At 54.4% G+C, this 16,607-nt stretch overlaps 1 protein-coding gene and 1 pseudogene across 5 annotated transcripts in view; one reads left to right on the top strand and one right to left on the bottom strand.

Annotated features, from left to right (window-relative positions):
- Positions 1 to 12,099, top strand: part of NUMBL (NUMB like endocytic adaptor protein) — a 32,168-nt gene extending 20,069 nt beyond the window's left edge. For 3 of the 4 annotated variants that reach the window (XM_079800440.1, XM_079800438.1, XM_079800441.1), the window contains exons 7-10: positions 971 to 1,160; positions 4,624 to 4,929; positions 8,555 to 8,677; positions 10,326 to 12,099. In XM_079800440.1, the coding sequence (XP_079656566.1) occupies positions 971 to 1,160; positions 4,624 to 4,929; positions 8,555 to 8,677; positions 10,326 to 10,963 (1,257 nt within the window). In that variant the 3' untranslated portion in view covers positions 10,964 to 12,099. The remainder of the gene's footprint in view (positions 1 to 970; positions 1,161 to 4,623; positions 4,930 to 8,554; positions 8,678 to 10,325) is intronic. The other variant, XM_079800439.1, reaches the window with a different exon arrangement.
- A 2,005-nt stretch (positions 12,100 to 14,104) lies between these two features.
- Positions 14,105 to 14,702, bottom strand: LOC307092516 (ferritin light chain-like; annotated as a pseudogene). Its single transcript has one exon. The product of its transcript is annotated as a ferritin light chain-like (transcript).
- Between the last annotated feature and the right edge of the window lie 1,905 nt (positions 14,703 to 16,607).

Here is a 16,607-nt window from a genome sequence, read left to right as displayed (position 1 = left end):
TTCTTTAAGTTGTAGGGTTAAATAGTGTATCATTAATTTTTCTTGTCTTACGAGGTAAGCCTGTAGTGCTATGAACTTCCCTCTCAGAACTGCTTTTACTGTGTCCCAGAGATTTTGGGTTGTGTGTTCATTTTCATTTGTTTCCAGACGTTTTTTATTTCTTTCTTGATCTCATTGGTAACCCATTTATTGTTTAATATTATGCTATTTAGCCTCCATGTGTTTGAATGATTTTCACTGTAGTTGTTTTCTAATTTCATTCCACTGTGATCTGAGAAGATGCTTGATGTAATTTTCAGATATTTACATTACGATTCATTAACAGTAGCAAAATGACAGTTATGAAGTAGCGACGAAAATAACTTTATGGTTGGGGGTCACCACAACATGAGGAACTGGATTAAAGGGCCGCGGCTTTAGGAAGGTTGAGAACCACTGCTCTAGAACATGACAACCACCCCAACCAACCCTGCCCTTCTCCGTCCATCCCCACCCCACCCCCTAAGAAAGAGCCACTGTTCTGACTTTTTTCACCATAGATTAGTGTGGCCTATTTTAGACCTTCATATAAATGGAGGTGTCCAGTATTACACTCTTTTTATTCCCACCCCCCACCCCTTCTCTTTGACAACCATCAGCTTGTTCTATATATCTGTAGGTCTGTTTCTGTTTCTGTTTTGTTTGTTTGTTTTCTTTGGATAAATAGCCAGAAGTGGACTTGCTGGGCCGTATGACAGCTCTGATTTTAATTTTCTGAGGAATCTCCGTCGTCTTGAACCCTTGTTGCTGGCTTTTTGTTTTCACTCAGGGCTGTCATTTGTGTCCCTTGGGGCAGGTGTTCACTGAGGTCCAAGAGGCAGAGGGATTGTCCGGGGTCACCCAGCACCTGGGAGCTGGGACCCAGGGCTCCTGGTGCCCAGGGTGCACAACTCAGCGTCTCCAACCCTGCCCCCCCCCCCCCTCCTCACAGGGCGAGAGGCTGAGCCACGCGGTGGGCTGTGCGTTTGCTGCCTGCCTGGAGCGGAAACAGCGGCGGGAGAAGGAATGTGGGGTCACGGCTACCTTCGATGCCAGCCGCACCAGCTTCGCCCGCGAGGGCTCCTTCCGCCTGTCTGGGGGTGGGCGGCCCACTGACCGAGAAGCCCCGGACAAAAAGAAAGGTGGGTGCTGCCCAGACAGCAGGGCACGGCGTGGGCCCCGGTGGGGCCAGGGGTGCGGTTTGCAGGGAAAGCTGCAGCGGCTCAGGGGCTCCACAGTTTACAAAGCAGAGCGCCGACCACAAGGTTGGTTCCAGCTTCTAAAGCTCGTTTAGCTCAGAGAGTCCTGTGGGCAGTGTTCTGTAGGCAAAGTTCCCAGCCAAGTTCCCAAGTGGCTCTGCTACCTGCCACCTCAGGGAGGGTCCCAGGCTCTCCAAAGCGTGTACAAGAAAGATGAAATGGAAAATACAGAGCCATCGGATGCGGTAAGGATAAGTATAGCTCAGTGATATCTTTATTTCATTTTGTGGATGTTTGTACGTGGAACAGGTTATCATGTAAAGGCATTTCTTACTCTGGTTGCCATCGAGAAAGTTTGATAAATATCTGATAGACTCTAACATTCTAGGTGACTGGCAAATACCTTTGTAAATTGTAAAAAAAAAATTCCAACACAAGTGTATTATATGCTAAGTCACAATGTGACTTAATTTTTCTTTTCTGCGGATTCTAGTTTTAAGATTTTTTTGAAAACACTGCTTAAAATTGACAAAGAATTTACTATTGGGAACTGTTCCAGATGAAAGGAGACTGAAGAGATTTGACAAGTATTATTAAATGCAGTGTGTGGTCCTGCATATATGGAAAAAAGAACATGTATAAAGGACATGATCTGGACAGTTGGGGAAACGAATACGGACTGTGGACTGGCTAATAGTATTGTACTCATGGCCAGTTCCCCAAGTGAGGAATTATGCTGCAGTTGTGTAGGAGACGGTCCTTGTTCTTTGGAGGGACATGGTGAAGGCTTGGGGTTAAGTTGTCTGAAAATTACTCTTTCTTTTTTTTAGAATAATATCTCTTATTTTTATTTTTAAAAAATACAGTGAGTGGCCAGATTATTATGATCTCTGAACGTATAATAATCTGGCCACTCAGTGTGTGTATATATATTAGAGGCCCGGTGCATGAATTTGTGCATGGGTGGGGTCCGGCCAGCCTGGCCAGGGGGAGGGGACATGGATGGTTGGCCGGCCTGCCTGCTGGTCGAACTCCTGGTCAAGGGGACAATTTGCATATTAGCCTTTTATTATATAGGATATACACTGAGTGGCCAGATTATTATGCGTTCAGAGATCATAATAATCTGGCCACTCAGTGTATATCTGTATTGATTTCAGAGAGGAAGGGAGAGGGAGAGAGAAATAAAAACATCAATAATGAGAGAGAATCATTGGTTGGCTGCCTCCTGCTGGGGATCAGCCCACAACCCAGGCATGTGCCCTGTTGGGGAATCGAACCGTGACCTCCTGGTTCATAGGTCAAGGCTCAACCACTGAGCCATGCTGGCCACACTGAAAGTTACTCTTAAATGGTAGGGGAAAATTATAGAAGGAGGGAGAGAGCACATATGATAACATGTTAACACTGGGGACCTGCATGCTTGCCCGGCTGGTGTGGGTCAGTGGATTGAGCGTTGTCCCATGCACCAAGAGGTCACTGGTTCAATTCCCGGTCAGGGCACATGCCTGGGTTGTGGGCTCGATACTCAGTAGGGGGTGTGCAAGAGATGGCCGATTGATGTTTCTCTCTCTTCCATGTTTCTACCTCCTTTCCCTTTCTCTACCTAAATATCAATAAAAACATATTTTTTTAAAAAAGATAGGAAACATGCACACTCATTGTTCCATTATAACGTCTTTTCTGTAAGTTTAAAATAGTTCTAACTAAAAAGTTAGGAAAACAAATTTTTTTTTAATATATATATATATATATATTTTTTTTTTACAGAGAGGAAGAGAGAGGGATAGAGAGTTAGAAACATCAATGAGAGAGAGAAACATCAATCAGCTGCCTCTTGCACACCCCCTACTGGGGATGTGCCCGCAACCAAGGTACATGCCCTTGACCGGAATCGAACCTGGGACCCTTGAGTCCGAAGGCTGACGCTCTATCCACTGAGTCAAACCGGTTTTGGCAGGAAAACAAATTTTTAACTAATTTTTATTGCTTTATCAATAGCATTCTTTATTAAAAAATATATTTTCATTGATTTCAGAGAGGAAGGAAAAGCATGGAACATTTACTGCCTCAACTGACCCTCTCAGGAGGCCCAGTGGGGGGTTTATAGTTCAGAAGCTGGAGCCCAGAGAGCCGTGGGGGGGGGACTTCCTAAGGTCCCTAAAGGGGGTTGGGGGGGGTAGAGGTCGTTCCTGGTTCCATCCTGTCCCAGCCTGTCACCTGGCCAGGCCTGGGTGAGAGCCTCCCGGCCTCAACCTGGAAGATGGAAGAAGAAATGCCAGGTGACCTCCTGCCCTCTCTGGGCCTGAGTTTAATCTCCCTGGCATTCAGGCTGCCGCTGGGTGAGGCCCTGATTGGAGGGTGTGTGTGTGTGTGTGTGTGTGTGTGTGTGTGTGTGTGTGCTGGCAGGGGTGAGGGGACTCTGCCATGCGAGAGCAGGCCTTGGGTAGTCCCAGAGTGGAGGGAGACCAGGCTGACGGGCTGGAGAGATCTGGAAAGCTCCCCAGAGGAAGTGTGTCAAGCTGGGTCTGGAAGGATGGGTGGCAACTGGAGGAAGGGAGGAGGTAGTTGAGGTGGGAAGAATGGTGGGAGGTACAGAGACGGAGAGGACAGACGAATGATAGAGGAAGACAGCATGACGTGGAGAGACCAAGCCAGAGGGAGAGACAGGTTAGGGCAGTGGTCGGCAAACTCATTAGTCAGCAGAGCCAAATATCAACAGTACAACGATTGAAATTTCTTTTGAGAGCCAAATTTTTTAAACTTCTTCTAATGCCACCTCTTCAAAATAGACTCGCCCAGGCCGTAGTATTTTGTGGAAGAGCCACACTAAGGGGCCAAAGAGCCGCATGTGGCTCGCGAGCCGCAGCTTGCCGACCACGGGGTTAGGGTAATTGGACCACCAACTCCAGAGTCAGCCTGCCTCTTGCTAGCACTGTGGCTTGGGCAAGTCACTTGCCATTGCTGGGCCTCAGTTTTCACCTCTGTAAAATGGGGATACTGGTAGTATTGACCTCAAGGGGTGGTTTTGAAGATTGAGTTAATAATTGCCAGGCACTTGGAACAAGGCCTGATTCATTGGTCACGCACCAAACAAGTGTCCATTACATTAGTCAGAAAAGGAGATAGAAGGTCTCAAAGGGGGGAACAGCAGAGGAAAGAGATTGGTGGCAGAAAGCTAGCAAGACACAGAGGTTAGGTTGGGGTGAAATTCCTCAGTGGCTTCCTGGGGGAAGTGGTCTTGACTTGGGTGGGGGTGAGGGGCATGCATGGCCCCGACCAGCCTGTCTGGAGGGCAGGATACCTTGGGCGAGGAAGGCAGCCGTGGGGAATGACCGAGGGGACCAGGTGGGGGGGGCCCCCCACGCCGGGCTGAGGTGTCTGACCTCCGTCTCTGTGTCTCCAGCAGAGGCGGCAGCTGCCCCCACCGCGGCTCCCGGCCCTGCCCAGCCTGGGCGCGCGTCCCCGACACCAGCCACCACATCCCCTGGGGAGAAGGGTGAGGCCGGCACCCCAGTGGCTGCAGGCACCACCGCAGCGGCCATCCCCCGCCGCCACGCCCCCCTGGAGCAGCTGGTTCGCCAGGGCTCCTTCCGGGGGTTCCCGGCGCTCAGCCAGAAGAACTCGCCTTTCAAACGGCAGCTGAGCCTGCGGCTGAACGAGCTGCCGTCCACGCTGCAGCGCCGCACCGACTTCCAGGTGAAGAGCACAGGTGAGCCGGGGATCAGAGCCGCTGTCTGTGTGAGATGGAGCACAGGGTGGCCTCCGTGATTGATCAGCACTGTCTGCCGGGCACAGAGACGAGAGGTGGAACACGCTGTGATCAACTAGCAGTGTCTGCGACGGGCTAGAGAGAGTAGAGAGAGAGTAGAAATCATGATCCGTTAGCAGTGTCTGCTATGGCCCAAGTTTAAAAGAAAGGTGGCACAGATCATGACCCATGAGCTCTGTCGGCTGTGGTTAGGGACATGCAGGAGGCGGCCTACAGGACTGATCAGCCAAGTGCTGTGGGCAAGGGGAGGAGGCAGCTGCATTAAAAAATGCTATGATTTTGCTCAGGCGGAGACTGAGGCACCAGCCTTCGCCAGTGAAGCCATAAGATCGGCCAGGTGAAGAATTCAGGCTGAGCCACAGGGGACTGTGATGGGGTAACAACGTCTGCCTGAGGCAGGGAGAATAGGGTGACGGCGTACATCATGATCTCCTTCCAATGTCTGCATGAGCGAGAACAAGGAGAAGGTGGCACACCATGTGAACAAGTAGCAGAGTTTGCGGTGGGCCAGGGAGAAGGGAGAGCAGTGGGGGTGCTGTGTCCTCACCCGCGGAGAGACGGCTGGAATTTGGCCAGAGGAAACGTGCAATGGAGGGCACACGGGAGCGCGGGAATCACGAGGTCCGGGAGCATGGTGGTGAGGTCACTTGAGGGCAAAGGATTGGGCCAGGGCAGCACCCACCATTGCTGATTAGCAATGTCTGCCATGGGTGATGCTAGGAGAGAGGCAGTTAAATGCCCTGTGTTGCTTGGAGGGAAGGTGGAGTCACGAGGATCAGTCCTGTCTTCCAGGATCTGGCCTGTAGAGGCCAGAGCCAGGTGGGGGGTGAGGTGAGCAAAGAGTTCAGTGGCGGAGGGGGGGGGAGGGTGGAGGAAGCATTGTGTTTGATTACTAATGTCTGCGATGGGCCCAGGAAAGGAGAAAGATGGTATATGTCATGATGTAAAGCAATGTCTGGCCTAGCCGGTGTGGCTCAGTGGTTGAACGTCGACCAGTGGACCAGGAGGTCATGGTTCAAACCCGGTCAGGGCACATGCCCAGGACACACTGTGGGTCCAGTCCAGACTACCAAGGTGTAGTCTCTCCTCTACCCCAGTGCCACACACTACTTGCACCCCCCAGATGTCACACACACTGTGGGCTCAATCCCCAGTAGGGGGCATGCCGGAGGCAGTTGATCAGTGATTCTCTCTCATTGATGCTTCTCTCGCTCTCCCTCTCCCTCCCCCTCCCTGAAATCAATAAAAATATATTTAAAGAAAAAATAAAGCAACACCTGCGGTGAGAAAGGGAGAGGAGAGGTGGTGCGGTACACGTTTTGCGCAAGGGAGACAGGCGGGAGGCTGCCTTTCCTCCCAGCTGTCGGTGAAGGCATGTGGTCTGGCCTGCTCCCCTGCCTCCAGGCACCTCATCTGAGACACCTGCCCTCACGGCCTCGGGACTGGTGTGGGGGTGTGGATCGGGACTGGTGTGGGGGTGTGGATCGGGACTGGTGTGGGGGTGTGGATCGGGACTGGTGTGGGGGTGTGGATCGGTATCCAGGAGGCTGGGCTGCTCCAGAGGGCGCCCGCTGGGCAGATGCCAGGGCTGGCTGAGCATGACTGGCATTCACTCCTCCTGCAGCATCCGTTTTCTGCTGTCCTCTCACAGCCCGGCACCCAGCTCACCCCTGGGGCTGTCACACATGCTCCCTGGAGGGGACAGGCTCCCCAGGCTTTATTTGGGAGCCTCACACTCCTGTAGCCAATTGCTCGTTTGCTTAGACGTGACTTGCCACACAGAAATGTCACCAACTCACACAGATGTTACAGTCTGCTGCAGGTGTCACGCACACTCCAGTCACACACTTCGTCCTGTGCACACCGAAATCACACATCATTGGAAGTTGCAGCTACACCCCCCCATTCATGCACACTTGGAAGTCACACATGCAGAGTCATGCATGCTTGCAAACGTGTTCTCACATCGTGCAGGCAGCTTGGCTCACACTTGGGAATCACTGTCAGGTTACCACACACTGGGTTTCCGTCACACTCAGATGCCACATCCGCAGAAGCCGCACGCTCATTCGGACTAACACGCGCACTGTTCATGTAAATGACCTGGGAGCCATCCACCCTCCCACCTGCCCGCCCCACGTCCCACCTGCTGACCCCTGCGGTCCGTTTCTTCCTCACGCTCGCACGTGCCTGCTGAGATGGCACAGGCACTTGTCGCCCACGCTGTCGTTTATTCAGATGGTCCCTTGGCTCATCTCAAGTGCTCTGAGGCCCCCACACCTGCTCACTGTCTTCCTGGCACAGATGTGTGTCTGCCCTCGTGGTCTGTGTTACAGGCCAGGGTGGACAGGGCCCCATTTGCCACCCACAGCAGGACAAGTGATCCCAGCCAGTGTGGCCCGCATCCATTCTGACTGGTCAATGCTCTTGCCACCTACTATGTGGTTAAATATATATATATATATTGATTTTTTACAGAGAGGAAGGGAGAGGGATAGACAGAAACATCGATGAGAGAGAAACATCGATCAGCTGCCTCCTGCACACCCCCCACTGGGGATGTGCCCACAACCAAGGTACATGCCCTTGACCGGAATCGAACCTGGGACCCTTCAGTCCGCAGGCTGACGCTCTATCCACTGAGCCAAACCAGTCAGAGCAAATATATTTTTTAAATTAATATATGTTTTTATTTTTAAAAATATAATTGTATTGATTTCAGAGAGGAAGGGAGAGGGAGAGATAGAAACATCAATGAGACAGAATCATTGATTGGCAGCCTCCTGCACGCCCCCTACTGGGGATCAAGCCCGCAATCCAGGCATGTGTCTGACCTGGAATTGAACCGTGACATCATGGTTCATAGGTTGATGCTCAACCACTGTGCCACTGGCCGGGCACTATAGGTTTTTAAACAGTTTAAATATTTCTTCTGGTTTGTAGCTACAGACAGGTCCTCCTTGATTTGGGGCCCCTGTGACTGCCATCCAACTGTTGGGAACATTTCCCAGGGCCAAGAGACCAGAGAAAGAGGCTGATGACTCCATCTCTACACCAGGCGTTTATTAAGGGAATTCACTTACGAGGCACATCGTGGGCAGAGGCAAGATGACATGAATACCCTCTGTGCCACATGCAGGCGCCAGGAGGTTATATAGGACCAGGCAGGATGGAAGGGGTACGGGGTGTGACCTGCCCCAGGTAAGGGGAAAACAGCTTACATGCTTGCCTGGGGCCGGGCGATGCCCTGGTCCAGGAACAGCACCCCTGGGGCGGAGGAGACCGCCTCTGAGGGGACTTACAGGAAGCAGTCTCCGTTCTGGCCCCGACCTGGCTGGTGGGTCCAGTCCAGACTGTCCGGGTGCAGTCTCTCCCTGCCCCAGTGCCACACTACTTGCACCACCCAGATGTCACACACACATATGCACAGAGTTGTCATTCTTGTGACCATGGCCACTTAGTTACCACCGACCCACACACCTTGTGAGAGGAGCACCTGAGGGCAAAGGGGTCTAGAACAGGGCCTGGGACCCTCACTGACCTCCGCCTTTCCCTGACCCCCCAGTGCCGGAGATGGAGCCGCCCGGTGCCAGCGACAGCGACAGCATCAGTGCTCTGTGCACACAGATCAGCTCGTCCTTTGCCGGTGCTGGAGCGCCAGCGCCAGGGCCGCCGCCTGCCTCAGCCGGTGAGCCCAGCCCTTCCTGGTGCCCCCCGAATCCTCCTGCTCCACTCAGGGTCACCTCAGGGACTCCAGGGACCTTGGAATCCCACAGGCTTAGGACCACGGGTCATCGTAGAGCGCCGGGAGCACCTTAGAGCCAAGGGATCATTTTGTTTTTTTTAATCCTCACCCAAGGGTATGTTTTTATTGATTTGAAAGAGGAAGGAGGAGAGAGAGAGAGAGAGAAACATCGACCAGTTGCCTTCCATATGTGCTCTTACCAGGGACTGAACCTGCAACCTAGGCATGTGCCCTGACCAGGAATCGAACCCGCAACCTTGGTGTATGGGACAGTGCTCCAACCAGCTGAGCTACCCGACCAGGGCCCAATGGGATCCTTTTTATTTTTATTTTTTTAAAACATATTTTATTGATTTTTTTACAGAGAGGAAGAGAGAGAGATAGAGAGTTAGAAACATCGATGAGAAAGAAACATCAGCTGCCTCCTGCACACCTCCTACTGGGGATGTGCCCGCAACCAAGGTACATGCCCTTGACCGGAATCGAACCTGGGACTCTTCAGTCCGCAGGCCGACGCTCTATCCACTGAGCCAAACCGGTCAGGGCTTTTCTTTTATTTTTAAGTATGTTTTTATTTCAGAGAGGAAGGGAAAGGGAGAGAGGTAGAAACATCCATGATGAGAGAGAATCATTGATTGGCTGCCTCCTGCATGCCCCCCACTGGGGTTGAAACCACATCTGGGGCATGTGCCCTGACTGGAAATCTAACCGTGACCTGGCTCATAGGTCGACGTTCAACCACTGAGCAACACGAGCCGGGCCATGGGATCATTTGTAAACCTTCCTGTCTTAGCCCGGCCGGCGTGGCTCAGTGAATTGAACGTCCTCCGTACACCAAGAGGCCACCAGTTCAGTTCTGGTCAGGGCACATGCCCGGATTGCAGGCTCCATCCCCAGTAGGGGGCGTGTAGGAGGCAGCCGATGGATGTTTCTCTCTCGTCGATGATTCTGTCTCCCTCTCCCTTCCTCTATAGCTAAAAAATCAATAAAAACATATTTTTAAAAAAAGACTTCCTGTCTTAGAATAATAAAAGTCAGAAACCTCTAGGCTTAGCGTGACCGGATACTGGGATGGAACAGATTTGGGGCCATGACCCTGGAGTCTCACAGCTGTAGACGAGTGCTCTCTGAGGCAGCCCAGTGGAATCACCTCAGCCTCGCGGGCTTATCTTACAACCATCAGAGCACCTGAGACTTGCAAACAGTGTCAATTTAAAGCTCTTAGAAAACCGAAACTTAAAACCATGGAACCTTACTCATCACGTTAGGATGAGAAAGGTCTATGGAGCCTTAGAGTCTGAGCCTCTGAAAACAAAACACCCTCCCAGGGTGAGAGCCAGGGTGCCATTAAACATGGGTAATAACAGGTTTGGTGTTCACCCATCGGAAGTGAAGCCGGCCGGGTGATGGGTTGTCAGTCCTGCCTCTATGTTTCCATCTTGGGGCCTTAGGATCCCAGGACTGGGTGTTCTTAGCACCGCAGAACCCTTCCGGGGTCCAGGATGGATTCAGGCCTAGTTCAGAGTCTGGTCCCAGCCTCGGGTCCCTTCTGGCGCAGCCCTGGCCCTCACCTGCCCTCTCCTCCGTCCAGGGACGTCTGCCTGGGGCGAGCCCTCCGTGTCCCCGGCAGCCGCCTTCCAGCCCGGGCACAAGCGGACCCCTTCGGAGGCCGAGAGGTGGCTGGAAGAGGTGTCCCAGGTGGCCAAAGTGCAGCAGCAGCAGCAGCAGCAGCAGCAGCAGCAGCAAGTGTCCTCGGTGCCCGCCGTACCCCCACCCCTGCAGCCCTTCCCCGCCCCCGTGGGGCCCTTCGATGCCGCACCTGCCCATGTGGCCCTGTTTCTGCCGCCCCCCCACATGCAGCCCCCTTTTGTGCCCACCTACCCGGGCTTGGGCTACCCGCCCATGCCCCGCGTGCCCGTGGTGGGCATCACACCCTCACAGATGGTGGCCAACGCCTTCTGCTCAGCTGCCCAGCTCCAGCCACAGCCCACCGCCCTGCTTGGGAAAGCCGGAGCCTTCCCCCCACCTGCTGTGCCCAGCGCCCCTGGGGGCCCGGCCCCCCCACGCCCCAATGGGGCTCCCTGGCCCCCAGAGCCAGCACCCACCCCAGCCCCTGAGTTGGACCCCTTTGAGGCCCAGTGGGCGGCATTAGAAGGCAAACCCGCTGCAGAGAAGCCTTCTAACCCCTTCTCGGGCGACCTGCAAAAGACCTTCGAGATTGAACTGTAGCCCGAGCCGCCCTGCCCACCCCGTGACCTCTAGGTGCCCCACACCTAGGAGTGGAGGCCCGCCTCTCCCCTCATCTTGCTCCCTGGGGCTCCGCCCCTCAATATCCCTCTAACTCCTCCTCTCGACCGCCCCCCACAACCACTATAGAACCGACAGGTGACGCCCAGGTTTCCACAGGATGGAATTCAGGGACAGACCCGCCTGGCAATGCTCCTTCCCCCACCCCGGCACGGGAGGCTGCAGTCCCACGGGGTGCCCTCGGTTCAAGCTAGTTTCCAGTTTCTGTTGTTGACCTTCCACCTCCCATTGTTGGGTGGGATGGGGGAGGGATGTCCATTTAGGGTCTCTCCTGGGCCCCACATGGTTGCCTCCCCACACACACAGCACAAGCAAAGGGCTCCCCTCTGCCCACCTGCTGCGTTCACTGCCAATGCTGTGCTCACCCTGTTAGCCCTCTCCCCCACTCGGGCCCACATCTTCCTTGGGACAAGGTCTCTGGGGGGCAGGGGCCAAGTTGGGGGCCCAGGAAGTGAGTTTGGGGGGAGGGAAGGGAGATGCTCAGTTACCTCACGTTGGTGCCCCCTGGGGAGGGGCCCAGAGGAAGGGGGAGGGTGCCTGGCGGGTACTTTTCTATCTTTTATTTCCAGATTTTTTTGTATCTAAACTTGCAGATTTGTATTATACCAGGATAGCCAATAAAGGAAGAATATAAAGGTGCCCCTCAGGAAAGCGGGGTGTGTGTCTGGGAGGGACGGTGAGGTCACAGCCTTTCTTCCTGAGGCGCCCCCTAAAGCAAGAGGGTCTCCCTGCATGATAACCCGAGCCAGAACGTAGCGGCAGGTAGCAGCTGGCCTGGCACGGAGAGGTGAGTAGTAAAGGGTGCCCACAATTAATCACCCCCTTTCTGATACTTAAGATTTTGAACCCAGGAATTAAAGTTCTAATCTGCTGCTAATAAGTTCAGTATTAAAATCCCTTCAAGTTAACGAGGTTTGGAATAGTATGAGCTGGTCCATTCTTGTGTCATCGGTTGTATTCTCTGTAACAGACCAAAGTGTCATTTGATGTGGCAGCATGTTGTAAGTCTGTCTTGTTTTGGGGCCCCTTGATATAATCTACCTTATATATTTTTAAATATATAATATATAAATGATATGCTTAACTCTTCATAGCTCTTTAAAATGAGGTGATGGATTTGGTGAAGCCCAATGTTATCTCCCCATTTGAGGGATGGGGAGCCGGGAGTCGTACCAACCTGCAGGCCAGTTATTAACCACTGGCTGAGAGGAAACAGTCTAGGGCAGGAGTTTGCATTATACACTGAGTGGCCAGATGATGATGATCTCTGAACGCATAATAATCTGGCCACTCAGTGTATATCCTATATAATAAAAGGCTAATATGCAAATTGTCTCCTCGACCAGGCGTTTGACCAGCAGGCAGGCCAGCCAACCGCCCATGTCTCCTCCCCCTGGCCAGGCTGGCCGCCCCACCCCACCCATGCACGAATTCATGCACCGGGCCTCTAATATATATATATATTTACACACACATACCACATACATACACTGAGTGGCCAGATTATTATGCGTTCAGAGATCATCATAATCTGGCCACTCCGTGTAGTCCATCACCTGTGGATCCCACTCCTCCAGGCCTGGGGCCAAGTAGCCTCTTCTTACCAGTGGACCCTCTTCCCAGGCCCCGCCCCCAGACAAGCCTTTCAAAGTTTAGGAAGACCTTTGACCCTTCAGGCTGGGTCAGGAGCACTACCCCCGCCCCCCTGGATCCTAAGGGCCCTGACTCTTCTGCCTCTGCTGCCCCAGCCCGGCCCGGCCCCACCCAGGGCAGTCACTGCCCGGCGCCCCACTGGACCCTGAGTGAGGCTGGTGTGGGCAGCAGCGGTTCCCCTCGGCGGGCGCAGGCGCTGGCGGGGGAGGCCCGGAAGGCGGAGGCTTGGGCAGGGATGGTTCCACTACCGGGTGGGTGGATGGGGAAAGGCCTCGCAGCACAGAACAGGGACGGAGTGCAGCTCTTCTCTGCCAGAGGCTGACGTTACCCAAACCTCCCTGTGCCCAGCGTGGCCCTTCTCAGAGCACCCCGCCCCCGACCCCCCGCAGTCCCCCCACAGTCCCACGGATGCAAACGTCCCGGTCCGCGCGCTCCCTGAGCCGATTCCCCACCTCCCTCCCTCGCCCGATGGAGACACCCCAGTTCTGGTGCTTCTCCTCCGCTCACACCGTAGATCGGGGGCTCCCCTCCCTCCCTCCGCTTCCCCCGGGCTCGGGGGCTCGGATAGATCCGGGACAACCCCGTCAGCGTCCCTGCCCTAGCGGGTGCCCTCGTCCCGTCAACGCCCTGCGGCACCCAGCCACCCCCATCTGTGGGCGGCCGTAACCTCCGGCCGGCCGGCGCCCTTTCCCCGTCCAGCGGCTCCCGCCACCCACGGCGCCCGGCGTCTCCGGACACGTTCTGGGCACCGGCAGCCCAGCCCTCACGTGGGCGCTGCGGCGGGCGCGGCGGCACAGCACCCCCTCGTGGCCCTGTCCTCGGGAATTCGGGGCGCCGCGTTCGTGGCTCCAGCCGGGAGTCCCCCCACGGACGCTAAGGCAGAAGGGTTTTTTAAAATTGGAGCCTCAGCCATGAGCAGCAGGACCCTCCAGGCTCTGGCTCCGCGTTGGCTCCTCCGGGAAGTCCTCCCTGACTGCTCCTGCCCTGGCTCCTGCGTCCGGCTCCCTCCCCCTACCGCAGCCCTGACCCTTCCTGCTGTCTCTGTTTCCCCCTCCTGGCTCCAGCCCCTCTGCCGGTGCCTCCCCCACCCAGGCCCCACCACTTGGGCTGGCATGCGGGCTGCGAGGGCAGGGACAAGGGCTGTCTTGTCACCACGGTGTCCCCAGTGTCGCCGGGGCGGGGCCTAGAGTGAGGCAGGTGCTGGCCGGGCACCTCTGAGAGCGTTCATTTACGTCCTCAACCCGAATTTGCTTCGTTTTATTTAACAGTCTAATTGAAGTATAATATACATCTCATAAGAGTCGCCTGTTTGTTTGTTGCTGCAAAAAGCTTTATTGTTTCATTTGGTCCGATGCAGGGGAGAGGGCTCCTGGGTGGTTAAAAGAATGGCTAGTAGTTTCCGGAAGAGGCTCAGGAAAAGCCAGAGACACCAGGGGGATTGGGGGGGGGGGGGGGGGCCTCTGAAAGGTCTCTGGGCTCCAAAGGCTCGTAGTCGTGCTTGAGGGTGAGCCTTTCGAAGAGATACTCGCCCAGCCCAGCCTGGGGGCCGCCTATGGAGGTGAGTCAGGTGGTGGCCCATCTTCTTGATCAGCTTCACCTCCTCACCCCGGAAGTGGTTCTCCAGGAAGTCGCAGACGTGAGGGTCTGCACGGGTAGAAGCCAGGGCCTGCAGGTCCAAAAGGGCCTGGTTCAGGCTCCTCTCCAAGGCCAGGGCGGCCTCCATGGCGTCCTGAGTTTTGCCCAGTCATCCTGGGAAGGTTTCTGCACGTCCTGGAAGAGAATGCGGCTGCCTCGCTGGTTTTGCAACTTTAAGAGATGCTCGGTGCCCTCGTGCTTCTTCCCGCCAACTCGCGGAAGAGGTGGCCCACACCCTCCAGAGCCACATCGTTGCGGTCGAAATAGTAGCCCCCGAGAGAGGTAGGTGTGGGGCCCGCAGGTGCAGGCAGGCCGGGCGATTGACCGCAGCCTCCACCTCGGTGGAATAATTCTGACGGATTTGGGAGCTCATGACTGTTCAGCAATGAGGAGTTAAGGCAGAAAAAAACAAACAAACAAAAACCAGTGTGTTGGCTGGTCCCGGAGGTGGTGCTGAAGGTGGTGACTGGATGAGACGCAGGTGAGTGGTCAGAGGCTGGAAGAACGGGCGTCCCTGGGTCCGTTCCGTCCAAACACTGTTGAAGCAAGAGACAGATCCGGGGCCTCGGAGTGTGCTGCCGCCTGTTTGTTTTTTGGTGGTTTTTTTTCTAAGTGTATTTTTATTGATTTCAGAGAGGAAGGGAGGGAGAGAGAGAAACATCAATGATGAGCCCGGCCGGCGTGGCTCAGTGGTTGAGCATCGACCTATGAACCAGAAGGTCACGGTTGGATTCCTGGTGGGGGCACCTCAATCCCCAGTGGGGGGCATGCAGGAGGCAGCCAATCAGTGATTCTCATCTTTGATGTCTCTCTCTCCCCCTCCCTTCCTCTCTGAAATCAATAAAAATATATTTTTTTAAAAAAGAAAAGAAAAGGAACGTCAGTAGACCCGGGGACAATGGAGTTAACATCCCTGCCTTAGCAGGTGACCTCGCCCCATCAACACAGCGCATGGCACCCCAGCCCTGACCAGAGACCTGGCTGAAGGGCAGGAGTCCCGCCCCTGAGGGGGGGGGGGCGTGTTCCTTGGCAGGGGAACAGCCATCAATGGGAGCACACTGCCGGCTGGAGGGCTGGAGTGTCATGAGGGATGGAGGAGGCAGTCGGAAACGAAGTCAGAAAGTGAGAGAACAGCTGCCCAAAGCAGCCCTCCCCGGAGTCACGGCGGCAATAACACACAACCCCGCACATTCCCAGAGGTCTCCCCGCGCGGCCTTGGGTGAGAAGCACAGCCATCAGCCGCTGGGCGCCAGGTGGAGTCTGCCCTCGGACTTCGGTGACAGGATGTTGGATTGCACTTTCCCAGGACCTCCAGAACTGCCACGAGGGCCACAGCTGAGGACAAACGTGGCCAACCACCCCACAGCCTAAGTTCAAGGTCACAGCCGTGGGAACCAGCCACCTACCCAAAGAACTCACAGGGCAAGCCCAATTTTAACCCCCCACCCCCTCACACACACACACCTCAGAAAAGGGAGGGGAGGAGAACGGAGTGCCAGACGGAAGAGTTCTCAGGAGAGGAGAACTTTCCCTCCCCTAGCAACTGGGAATCAGGGTTCAGTCCACCTAGAACCAGTTCACATTTCATGTTGTTTGTTTTCCCCCCCTCTCTCTAAATCCACACACATGTGCGCGCACACACACACACACACACACACACACACGCATGCACACGTCGATATCTGCTGAGTCATCCCGAGTCCTGGCTCCTAAACACGTCCCCATGTGTCCTCTCAGAACTAGGCCATCCTCTCACCCATTGTTTTTTGGTGTTTTTTTTTTCTAAGTGTATTTTTATTGATTTCAGAGAGGAAGGGAGAGAGAGAAACATCAATGATGAGCCCGGCCGGCGTGGCTCAGTGGTTGAGCATCAACCTATGAACCAGAAGGTCACGGTCGGATTCCTGGTCGGGGGCACCTCAATCCCCAGTGGGGGCATGCAGGAGGCAGCCAATCAGTGATTCTCATCTTTGATGTCTCTCTCTCTCTCCCCCTCCCTTCCTCTCTGAAATCAATAAAAATATATTTTTTTAAAAAAAAGAAAAGAAAAGGAACGTCAGTAGACCCGGGGACAATGGAGTTAACATCCCTGCCTTAGCAGGTGACCTCCTACGAACAGGAGCAATCATTTCAAAGGATGATCTGATATCCAAGACTGAGTTTTAAAATGAATGAGAATCTGGTGCAATTGTCATTAAGGCTCCCTGTAGCCTTAATCCAGAAGGAAAAAGAAAATTAGCATAGATAGCAGGTGGGGGGCAGTCACTTAAAAACAGAA

The sequence above is a fragment of the Cnephaeus nilssonii genome (genome assembly GCF_951640355.1).
Source record: "Cnephaeus nilssonii genome assembly, chromosome: 20".
In the NCBI taxonomy this organism is placed as follows: Eukaryota; Metazoa; Chordata; class Mammalia; order Chiroptera; family Vespertilionidae; genus Cnephaeus; species Cnephaeus nilssonii.
This window is presented reverse-complemented; position numbering and strand designations above follow the sequence as displayed.